This window comes from Chenopodium quinoa, unplaced genomic scaffold (assembly GCF_001683475.1).
Source record: "Chenopodium quinoa cultivar QQ74 unplaced genomic scaffold, ASM168347v1, whole genome shotgun sequence".
Taxonomy (NCBI): domain Eukaryota; kingdom Viridiplantae; phylum Streptophyta; class Magnoliopsida; order Caryophyllales; family Amaranthaceae; genus Chenopodium; species Chenopodium quinoa.
Window position 1 is genome coordinate 157672 of NW_018743175.1, and position 12593 is coordinate 170264.

At 35.7% G+C, this 12593-nt stretch overlaps 2 protein-coding genes across 2 annotated transcripts; one reads left to right on the forward strand and one right to left on the reverse strand.

Annotated features, from left to right (window-relative positions):
- Positions 1–469: 469 nt before the first annotated feature.
- On the forward strand, positions 470–6185 carry LOC110732261 (protein NLP6-like). The gene is made up of 5 exons (XM_021912176.1): positions 470–989; positions 2227–2789; positions 4094–4141; positions 4220–5222; positions 5450–6185. The coding sequence occupies exons 1-5, from the start codon at positions 785–787 to the stop codon at positions 5935–5937; spliced, it is 2307 nt and encodes a 768-aa protein (XP_021767868.1). The 5' UTR covers positions 470–784; the 3' UTR covers positions 5938–6185.
- A 680-nt stretch (positions 6186–6865) lies between these two features.
- On the reverse strand, positions 6866–7428 carry LOC110732263 (histone H4). Its single transcript, XM_021912178.1, has one exon. It carries the CDS (start codon positions 7339–7341, stop codon positions 7030–7032), a length of 312 nt encoding a protein of 103 aa, XP_021767870.1. The 5' UTR covers positions 7342–7428; the 3' UTR covers positions 6866–7029.
- Positions 7429–12593: the final 5165 nt, after the last annotated feature.

A 12593-nucleotide genomic window follows, 5' to 3' on the forward strand; every position in this document is an offset into this window, starting at 1 on the left:
CCGAAAATTTTCGGATCGGATACGGATATCCGATCAATGCTCACCCTAGTAGTATAGATAGGGGTATTACTTGTAATTTTTTTACTTTCATTTGACTTTTCAATAGAAAGGGAACTGCCGAACTAGGAATCTCAGGGAGTGTTTGGTACGTGGGAAATGAGGTGGGATTGGGAGTTTTAATCCCAATAGAATAAATAAGCCTGTTTTGTTTGATGGGAATGAGAATAAAAAGGAGTTTGGGAATGAGATTATTTAGAGGTTAATTCCCACCATTTTATTACCTAGGGAGGGTAGATAATAAATGGATGGAAATGAGAATAGATACAAAATGACATTTTTGCCATGAATGAAAAGAATGAAAAAAATGTTAGTAAGGGTATTTTTATAAAATTATTATTTATTTCCTATATATTCTCATTCACTACCCAAACAAAATATTGACATATTTTTATGTATTCTGATCAATTAATTCCCAATATCACTCTCATCTTTTAATCCCAAACTCCCATTTTCACGTTTCAAACGCCTCATCATTTTACTCTTTGACTGTACTCCGTAGTAATCAGGGGTTCATAAAAACTCGTCTTTTGCCTCTTCAATTAATCAAATATCCACTTTTAATCTTACATCACTCTTCTGAATTCAACAAAAATTATTTCCATTATTATAGTCTTATAATCCCTTCACCCCAAATATAAATTGAAAAAGAACACTCAGAAAAAATGAAATTGAAGAAGAGGGCTTCCATAAATCATACCAGTACTTCCACTAATTATTTTTCTGAATGGAAGATCAACCCCAAAATCAGGGATCATGGAGGAGCGAAGAGAAGAGTGAAAAAGAAGAAGATGAGGAAAGGGTATTTCCGGAATTTGATTATCCCTCACCTGAAACCCAGCTCAATCCTGTGTTATTAACTTTGCCTTTTAGGCGCTCTCGTCCGAGTAATTACTCTTATTACGACGACTATGATTCGGATGCAAATTTAGGTATATATTTTATTTTTTTTAATTTGTTGGTTTACCTGTATGCACAAACCACATAATTGCTTTGTCAATTGTGTCATTTTTATTTTGTTTTTTGTATAGCAAAATTGCTATTGAAATACATTAGAAACATAATTGTTGGTAAAAAAATATATATATTCCGTAGTAGTTGATCAAAACAAGCAATTACGTTTTTTTTTTTTTAAAAGAAAAAGCAATTATGTGAATGTGCAAGTAATGTGGGATTTTATTGTTTGTATCGTTGTCTACTTCCATAAATTAATATTATTTTTAAAAATAGCTAAGTTGTGCGTTAAGAAGAAGTGTAAAACTCTAATTTGGGATAAATAAAGAGAGAGAATACCTTTTATTATCTTAGCATTAGCATGACTTGTTACTTAGAAGTCCAGAAGTTAGAAAATTTGAAGTTTCCACAAGTTTTACACTGGTACTTCTTTTCCATCGCAAAAATATGGGTCAAACTTTAACATTTTTTGACCATAAAATGCTCTTAATTTGTAAAAAAAAAAATATAATTATGTGGGATTTTGTTGGAATCGTTTCATGCTATATTTTATTAATATCTATTTTCTTTTTTTTACTTCGTATAATTTTTACACGTATGAAAATGGTGAAAATTCTATAGTAGTCATTTGAAATATGACTATTTTCATGACTATTTGGTTCATAATTGACATATTTTCTCCAAATAATAAATTATTTTATTTTATTTTAATATAAAATAGTATTATCAACATTTTTGTAACTTATCAAATTATTTGTTTCATTTATGTAATTTTTATTATTATTTTATAGTTTCTCGAAAAATAATTATTTTATGTTGGATTAAACTTTTTAAAAGTTATATTCGCATTGTAGGTATTAGGAGACTAATTATGTCCATTTTATAATGTGGAAAAATAAATCAATAATATTGTTTATCATTAAAATAATATGGTAGTCATATTTCAAACGACTACTATAGAATTATATATGAAAATGGAGGTAAAACCGTTTTAAGACGTGTCTTGGAGACGCAAAAAGTCAAGTGGGGCAAAATATTGGGGATGGAGGGAGTTACTAGTAAGTAATGCTTGTAGTTGTAGTAAAGTAAGTATACATAAGTTCAGGAAAATTTAGGTAAGAAAAATTTATTTTCCAATTATGTTACTAGGCTCTTGCTTTGTGTTACCCTCTGCTGGCTGCTGCATCATTTATGACTTGAAATCACTATCTCTAGGTGAAAACATTGAGGATTATCATGATGAGATGATGCTTTCTACTCCGTTCATGGGATATACTCCTTTTGACAACTTAGATGTACATGTATCATCTATCATCAAAGAGAAGATGACACAGGCGCTCAGGTGTTTCAAGGAATCAACTGAGCAAAATCAGATTTTAGTTCAGATTTGGGCACCTATAAAGAGTGGGAATCAGTATGTGTTGACAACCACAGAGCAACCCTTTGTTTTAGGGAGACATAGTAATGGCTTGAATCAGTATAGGAGTGTTTCTTTGATGTATATGTTCTCTATTGATGACGAGAGTGTAGCAACTCACGGATTACCAGCTCGCGTTTTCAGACAAAAAATGTCAGAGTGGTCGCCAAATTTTCAGTACTACACCAGCAAAGAGTATCCTCAAGTCAGTCATGCAAAGCATTATAACATCAGAGGAACCTTGGCTTTGCCTATCTTTGAACCTTCAGGGAAGTCCTGTGTTGGTGTGCTTGAGCTTGTAATGACATCCCAAAAGATCAACTATGCTCCTGAAGTTGATAAGATCTGCAAAGCTCTCGAGGTTGGTTTATCTTCTTTCAAAAAGGAGAGATGTATTGTCTCTGCCACCCTCTTTTGCTTGCTCCCTATCCCATGTTTTGGTTGAGAAATATCTATTGTGATTTTGGGCATTTTGTCACTGATCTTCATTGAAAATTTTGACACACATTGTGTCCCTAATATTAGGCTTCAAGCTGGATTAACTTGTGGGTCTTAATTTGTTATACTTCCTTCGTTAGATGCATCATTTGCAAAAACATGGAATTCTAAGAAATTTTTGGAGATGAGAGAAAATGAGAGATAGAAAGAAAGAAAAAAGAGAACCATGTAATATGAGATAGATAGAGATAATTTATTAAATAATAAGGAATTTATGCTAATTACACTCATTTTAGAAAGTGATGCATCTAAAAAAAACAGAGAAAGTATGTTGTTTGCTGCCTCATTATATGAGGTAATAAAATAATCCTTCCTGTTAGGGGATGGTTTTTGGTGGGGGGGGAGGCCAATAGAAAAATGTTACGGCTTTACTATGTTGCTTCTATATCGGGTACATTTCTACCATATTTGATATTGAGGGCTTTCAACTGTTCATTGGTAATGCTATGTATCTAGACTTCCCCAGATGCTGCTTAGTGCTAAATAGATACCGAGTTGGCGAGTTGTAATTGCTCTCACATTAACACATTAAGGCAGTGATGGATTGATGGGGAAACTATTAGGGCTTTTGCATAGATGGAGCATGCAATGTAGCAAAGAAATACGCATGCCTAATAATATAAGAACTTGACCATACCTCATCACTCATCAATGTTGTCAAGTACTTAACACCACTTATTAAGATGAGCAAAAGAGTCCTTGGAAAATAATGCATGCCAATGTATGGTTTTCATTGGATTCCAGCCTCTAGGATCTTCCTTTCAAGTTTCTGATATGTGCGGAGCAGAAAGTGGAACTAGAGTTAGGTGGTTTTTAATTAAAACAAATTATTCCACCCTCTTTGCTGTATTGACATTCAAATAGTTAAACAGAGAGTGCTGGCAAGAGCTTAAATGTCCAAAAACTTGGAAATCCAGATCTATTGTGCCCCATTATTCCCAACTAAGGTTATTTTTTTTTATTTTTTTTTTAAATGAATACTTTTCTTTGGCTCAAAATACAATGTCAATCTATGTATTCATTGTGAAATTTAAATATACTTTGTGTGTCGTATGTGCTTAGTGTTCATCTATACCTCATTGGTAGGCTTACTGCATGTGTTTAGGAAGTCATTCTGCTTTCATATGTTCGATTATGCCTCTTTACAGAATTTGATCTCTTTTCCAGGCAGTAAATTTGAAGAGTTCACAGATACCGGATCATCAAAACATCCAGGTAAGTGTTTTTGCAATTCTTGAATTCCAGTGTCCCCTTAATCTCTAAAGACTAATTGTGACAACTGCGCTTATCCAGGTCTGTAATGTAGGTCGCCAAAATGCACTTGCGGAAATCTTGGAAGTATTGACTGAGCTGTGTGAAACATATAAATTACCTCTGGCGCAGACTTGGGTTCCTTGCAGGCATAGGTGTGTTCTAGCCTATGGTGGTGGTCCGAAGCAAAGTTGTTCCAGCTTTGATGGAAGCTGTATTGAACAAGTAAGCTTGTCCACCTCTGATGTCGCATTCTATGTTGTAGATGCTCATATGTGGGGCTTCCGAGAAGCCTGTGCTGAGCATCATCTTCAGAAAGGGCAGGGTGTTGCCGGGGGGTCATTTTCATCCCATGGTTTGAGTTACTGCCGAGATATTTCACAATTTTGTAAAATCGAATACCCATTGGTGCACTATGCTCGCATGTTTGGGTTAACTGGCAGCTTTGCTATCTGTTTAAGGAGCAAACATACAGGAGATGATGATTATATTCTTGAGTTTTTTCTCCCTCTTAGCTTAAAAGACACAGAGCAACTTAACTTGCTAGGCTCCATATTGGCAACAATGAGGCAAAATCTCCAGAATCTAATGGTAGCTTCTGGGAGAACTCTGGAAGAGGAAAGGAGTCATAAGGAAACCATTGAAGTGTCGGTGAATGAGAATCTAGACTTACAAGTTGAATCTAATTTGTCTACTAGATCTCTATCTAACAACAACATCAATAAGGATAATAGGTCTGTTGCAAAGCTCAAGCATGTGGATGAATATGTCCAAGTTAATGATGGAACAATAATGACTACACATTCTTCAGATGATGAAATAATTCTTGTTGATATGGAACCTCTAGACAGACAGCTAACATCTGAAACAGGTTCTTCAGATGATGAAATATTTCTTGTTGGTGAGAACAATCTCTCATCTTTACAGATCGGACAGTCAAAAATGACTACAGATGTTAATGCAAAAGCTGAGAAAAAAATAAGCATGGAGGATATTGTTCCACTGTTTTCGCTGAAGCTAGTTGATGCAGCAAAACAATTGGGAGGTATGTTTGTTTTGATCTTAACAATTCACAATGATCAGAAAATTGAAGCAAACTATGCTTTTACTACACTTCATGCTGTGTAGATACATAGTTACTTTGTACTTGTTTTTTTAATGCTTTAATCAGTTGTGCTGATATGATTTATGCTTTATGACTTCTCATAATCTTTTTCCATTTCCTTCTCCAAGTACAAATATTAAAAAGTTTGTAATATGCATCAATTTCAGTCAGCAGGTCAACATTGAAGCGCAAATGCAGACAATTTAAAATTAATAGATGGCCATCAAGCACAAAAAAGAATGTCAAGAAATTCAGAAGCAAACCTGGATCTGCTTCTATAGGTTCTGCACAGATGAATTCGAGCACCCCTGCTAATCCACTTGGTGATGAACAGAATCTTGAGTTCCTGCAGGACTCAAATCATGGTCCATCAAGTGCGAGACTAGATGGAACTTGTATCATCTTCACAGTGAAGGCCAAATACAAGGAAGATTTAATTAAATTTAGTTTCTCATCAACATTCTGTTTCACTCAACTGAAGGAAGAAGTGAGCAAGAGGCTAAATCTGGACTCAAGCAGTTTTAAGATCAAGTATCATGACGATGATGATGATCTTGTGTTAATCACCTGTGACTCTGACCTGCAGTATTTTCTGTGTAATTTAGAGTTGTCCAAAAGCAAGGCAGTGAGTTTGTTGATTTATGACTCAAGTTAATGTGAGAGAACCAACATTATAGTTAATATTATATCTGCTTTGTGTATTTGTGCTGCAGATAGATTAGGCCTTCATAATACTTGGTAAAATATACGAACTGCAGAGTAGTTGTTTTGCACTTCTGAAATCATCGTACTGGTAACAAACTCACGTTTTGCACTTCATGTTCGCGCAGAGTAGAGTCATGTTATTTCTGAAAAGTATGTTTCACGGATCATGTTAATGAGAACATCAGTAAAAAGACTAAAAACTAATCCTCAATTGTATTTTATGGGTACCTTTCTTCTCTGCCTGATCTACATTCTACAGGTAACTTTATTCACGTGCGTATGTAAAAGTATGGAATTCAGAATTTGGTAAAATAACAGAATGAATACGCCTAGTAGTTAAGTACATATCGTTCAACATGCTGTATCAGTTCATTAGACTGCAGATTCTTTTTCATATAAGTAATGATGCAAACAAGCTCGTAAACAGTTCAAGGCTTCAATGCCTTCAGGCATACTACACTAGAAGGCAAGTTTGCCAACAATGAAATTAAGTCCATGACTCAAAATCATAAGTTGCTTTTGAAAAAATTGCTTCAAAATTGAAATATTCAATACATTGTCATCTTCCAAGTTAGCAAAATACATACTACTTGCTGTATCTTTCTATTGCCTGATTAAACTCATTTGCACAAAACTTCCTAAATGAGCAGTGCAATAGTTAAATCTACGCTTGGGTAATCTGGCTTCAGTCTTTCAGAATCTACAACAAATTGAGATATTAAGTTTTATTAGCAGCTTTCTTTGAGCTCAAATCTATTTTCAACATCATATTAGTAATATTAGTAAGTTTATCCCAAACAGATCTAACAATTATAGCAAACATCACCAAAATGCTTAATCAGATGCCAACAAAAATCCAATAGAAAACCAGAGAAGAATATCACATTAAGAGTCTAATTGATTTCATATCATATAACAATACTTTCAGAAAATTACATAACAGAGATCCATACATCTCAATTAAAAAAACCCTAATCACAAAATACTTTTCATAATACTACCACTAAATAACCCACGTAAACCCTAAAAACAGTAAAACAACTTAACCACCAAAACCGTAAAGAGTACGGCCCTGCCTCTTAAGAGCATAGACAACGTCCATAGCAGTAACCGTCTTACGGCGAGCATGCTCGGTGTAGGTAACAGCATCCCTGATAACATTCTCCAAAAATATCTTCAAAACACCGCGAGTTTCTTCGTAGATCAGGCCGCTGATCCTCTTAACACCGCCTCGACGAGCAAGACGGCGAATGGCAGGCTTAGTGATACCCTGAATGTTGTCCCTCAATACCTTCCTGTGCCTCTTGGCTCCTCCCTTTCCGAGCCCCTTTCCTCCCTTTCCTCTTCCTGACATTTTCTCTCTCTTCAAATTTGTTGTTTTTTCAGATTTGGTGGCTTTGTCTGGGTTTTGTATTTGGTTGTGAAATGTGGTGGTAAATGATGTGGGAAGAGAGGGTTTATATAGAAGTGGGTGAGTTGGAAAATTTGAGATTTGGTTTTGGAGGGAGTTTTTGCGCGTTGATTTGAGACGTTGGATTGGATTGTATTGGACGGTTTGTGTTGGCGATCCGTGTCGAGTGTTATGAGGATTTTTGGATCGTGGATTTGTTTGATCTGACGGTTGGTTTTAGCGTTTGTGTGAGTTGTAGATTGTTGGTTTGACAACTTGACGTGGTATTTAGGCAGTATTTTAGGGATGTAGGCCAGGCAGGCACGTGGTGGTTCTGGGTGATTAAGGATGATTTATTGGTTTTGTTATTTTAGTCCTGAGTACTTGAGGAGAAAATCCAAGGCTTTGTTTCAGAGGAAGCTGAAAGCTAAAACTAATTGAATTAGCTGATTTTATTAACTGATTTAATTAATTTATTATATTAGTTGATTGTATAAAAGTGTTTGGTAAATAGCTAATTACTTAAAACTGTTTGAGTATGCAAAATGACCAATAAGGACATTGGCATTTTAAATTTTGAAGGATTAGTTCAATAAAAAAAAAAAGAGATATTTTTTTAAAAAATGCATGAATAATAATTTTTTTTTAAAAGAAAAAAAAAATCAGATGTATTAGTTTGGGTAAGAAGGATTTCAAAAATTTTGGTTAAGATGAAAAGTATTTGGAGGAGATAAAAATTGCTAAAATTTGGATTAAAACAGATACTTAAAAAAAAATTAAAAAAAATAAAAAACATGACCAATAATTAAATAAACTAAAAAAACAATAATCAAAACAAAGAAAACTAAAGAGTATGTGGAGTGGCAGTGAGAAGAAGTGAGTAAACCTGGGCACGGGCCGGGTTGGCCCGCATGCCGCCCGGCACGGCCCGCCGTTCGGCGCAGCCCGGCACGGCCCGAAGTCAAGCACGGCACGGCACGAAGTTCAACTTCCGTGCCACGGGCCGTGCCACGGACACGGTTGAGAATTCCCAGGCACGGCCCGGCACGAGCACGGGCATGGCCCGCCGTGCTGGCCCGCAGGCACGGCCCGCGGGCCAACGGCTATAAAACGGCTAGTTTTTTGCCAAAAATTCTATAAATACTCACCTCCATTTCATTCCCAAATCACAAAATCACAATCTCTTCTTCTTATCTCTTATATTCTCTAAATCTCTAATAATCCTTATTTTCTTAAATTCTCTAATTATTCTCTTAAATTCTCTAATTATTTTCCTAATATCGGAAAAAATTAAAAAGTTCGTAATCGTAATTAGTGGAGCGTTGAAGCACGGTTGTAAGATCTAAACTAATCTTAAATTTATTATTGTTTTATTGTTATTATTAGAATAATCTTGTTTAATTATTATTGTTGTTAATTGTTATTGTTGTTGTTATAATTGTTGTTATTAATTATTATTATTGTTACAATTGTTGTTATTATTTATTTTTGTTGTTATTGTTATTGTTATAGTTGTTGTTATTAATTAATATTATTGATATTTTTATTGTTAAAATTGTTGTTATTAATTATTATTATTATAGTTAACCACTTTTTATTAAAAAATTAATTGTTAATTATGGCATCGAACAACCCATCATCTAGGTCTAGGGGGAAAGGCCGACTTATCCGTAGTAGTAGTTCTAGGGAACCACCAAATACAACGAGCCCCCAAATTACGAGTCAAACCAATGACCCCATTTACTTCCCCCCGGGCTATGAGCCATATAATACGTCGGGATTTCCAGCACCACCACTAAACCAATTTCCACTACCACCATACCAATTTCCACCTAATTATATCGGTAATCAACAAAACTATTGTTCTAGCCAAGGTAGCCAAGAAAGTACCCGAATTCCCTCCGGTTCTACCCCTTCTACTGCCACTCCCACTAGTCCCACTACTAACCATCACACACATCATGAATGGTTAACCGAAACTGAGATGCTACTTTTGAAAAACCGAAGGAGTGAGGTATGGCGTTATTTTGTCCTAAGTAAAGATGGTGAACAATGGGCAAAATGTAAAACATGTAATAGTGTATTCACGGCAGTTACCAAAAACGGGACGGGACACTTATCTAGACACATGAAAGCTTGTGCAAAACCAGCTAGTGATCCAACCCAGCCCAAAATTTCCCAATCCCATCCATACGGCTTTACATACAACTATGAGAGGGATAGGGATGAACTAGGAAAAATGATAGTACACGCCGAACAACCTTTTCTTTTCTCGGAAAGTGACGCATTCAACACCTACATTAACAAAGCACTACAACCCCAACATAAAAGAATCTCTAGGAAAACCGTTCGTTCCGCCGCAATGAAAAATTTCCTAGAGTACAAAGTCCGGTTACAAGCCGAATTGAGTAACCTTAACTGTAGAGTATCTTTAACAGCCGATTCTTGGGATAGTGGTTATAAATATCACTATTTATGTGTGACTTGCCATTGGGTAGATGATCAATGGATGTTACAAAAAAGAATAATACATTTCAAAATGCTGGAATACCCACACACCGGCATTAACATTGCTCACCATTTAATGCAAGCAATAGACGAATACAACCTTCGAGATAAAATGATGTCTATGACTTTTGATAATGCAACCTCTATGACATACACATCTAATCTTATCAAACAAAACTTAACCGATGTACTATTAGACGGTGAAGCTCTTCATACTAGATGTGTTTGCCATGTACTTAACTTATGTGTACAGGATGGAGTTCGGGCAATTGGCCCATACTACAGCAAAATCAGAGATGCTATTATGTCTATTAATAGCTCTAACATGAGATACCAAGAATGGAAGAGTTTTCTAAAACAACAAAAGATAAGGGTAATAAAAATTAGAACCGATTGCCCAACTAGGTGGAATTCCACCTATGACATGTTAACAAAGGCAGTTGAGTACAAGGGCCCGTTAACATTATTTTACAACCAAAAATTTCCACAAAATGCTTTGTATGATGATGATTGGAAAAACTGTGAAAGATATATGCAATTATTACAGTTATTATATAACATGACGTATTGTTTTTCTACTGTTTACAATCCTTGTGCTCAAAACTTTCTTTCTAATGCATGCTTACTCGCCCAACTTTTCGCTGATCATCGCGATCAAAGTGATTATGATCAGTATCTTCCAGCAATGGAAAAAAAGTGGCGTAAATATTATACTGAGATTCCTTTGATTTATATTTTTGCTTCCATATTAGATCCTAGGCAAAAGTATGAAAACACATTTATGTTAGTTGACATTTACTTTCAATGCATGTTTCTTGACGATGATGTAGAAAACTATAAGACTAATGTGAAGGATCAGTTTTTTGCTTTATATAGAGTCTATGAAGCCAAATATGGCACCGTTCCTCGCTCAGGGCCTTCCCAACCATCCAAAAACGTAAGTAAGAAGGCCAAACATTTATTTTCACAAGCTACTAACTTGATTTCAAGGTTTTCAGGTGATTCATCAATCAGGAGAACGCAAAGCGACGTCTCGGAGTTGCAGATGTACCTGAGTTACGACTTCACCAAAGGCATGGACGACGATGAGATAAACAGCCTCGACCTCCTTGCATGGTGGAAACAACAAAGCTCGAAGCATCCAACTTTGGCGGCAATGGCACGAGACATTCTTGCTATCCAAGTTTCCTCCGTCGCCTCTGAACGAGCTTTCAGCGCATCCGGAAGGGTTTTAGACGATAGAAGAACAAGTCTAAAACCCGAAACACTAGAAATGTGCGTGTGTTTCAAAGATTGGTTGGATGCGGAAAGTCGCTCACAAGACCGTTCTTACGACCACAACGACAACGAAGAAGGAACCTCCGCTTCCGGTTCGGGTTCGGATAGTTCCCAATCTATGCAACTAGCCGATGACCTTGAAGGCGAAGGCAAAGACGAAGACGAAGACGAAGACGAGCAAGAAGAAGGAGAAGAAGAATAGACAATTATTGTATATTGTACGATTTTAAAAATATCAATTTTATCATTTTCCAATTTTTGTTTAATACCATCATTGTATGATTTTTATCATTGTACAATTTTCTCAACTCAAGTAATAATAATATAAAGTACGCATTATTCACATCCAAAGTCCAATTTGCCTTTTTTCCCCGTTTTGTTACAATTTGTAAATTCATATTAAAAAAAAATAAAATTATACCAATTACTAATAAATCATAAACATTAAATTTTAAAGTAATAGTATAAAGTAAATATATAAATATAAATATTGAATATACAAATTATAAAACATAAATATTCAACTTATAATTATAAAATTCATAACTTAATAACTTATAACTTATAAGTTATAAACTTATAAGTTACCTTATAAAACTTATAATTATAATTTTATAACTTATATACATTATAAACTTATTAATTTATAATGTTGTCATTAAAAAAAAAAAAAAAAAAATAATAATTTTGAAAACTGCACCAGCCCGCGCAGGCCAGCCCGCAGGCCGGCACGTGGCCGGCACGGCACGAGCCCGCCAGGCACGAGGGCCGTGCCGTGCCGTGGGCTGGCCTGTGAAAATGGCCGGCACGGCACGGCACGAAATCCTGGGCCCGCCGGCACGACCGGCACGGCACGAACCAGCCCGTGGCCCGCCAGGCACGGCCCGCGGCGGCCCGGCACGACACGGTGCCCAGGATTAGAAGTGAGTAATGGATAATTGATTGGTTGTATGTCATGGGATTTGGACATAAACAAGAGGGCTAATTCGTAATTTAACCCACCCAACCAAATAAGCTCCTTGCAAATGCTGCTCATACCAATGTTTTGTAAAAAAGCTTATCGAGGTGAATAAGCCCTTCCAATAAGCTTACCACCAAATACTAGTACTCCATATTAGCTTATTTGACTAGTTAATCAGCTAAAGTTAGTCAAATAAGCTAATTTATTCCCAATAAGCTATTTATCAAACATGGTCCAAGTTTCTCCCAGAGAGGCAGAGATTTGACTTCCTTGTTTATCTCGATGGCAACTTAGGAAATATATTGATAATTTTATGTGTCACGTCATTATAATTGATTAAAATATTGAAAAATAATAAATAAATAAATAAACCAAAATGCAGTTGTAATACACAGTGTTCGATGGAGCTTCAATGGAGCTCACAATAGACTTTAATGGGGAAATTAATGGAAGCAGGAAGCACTCCTGC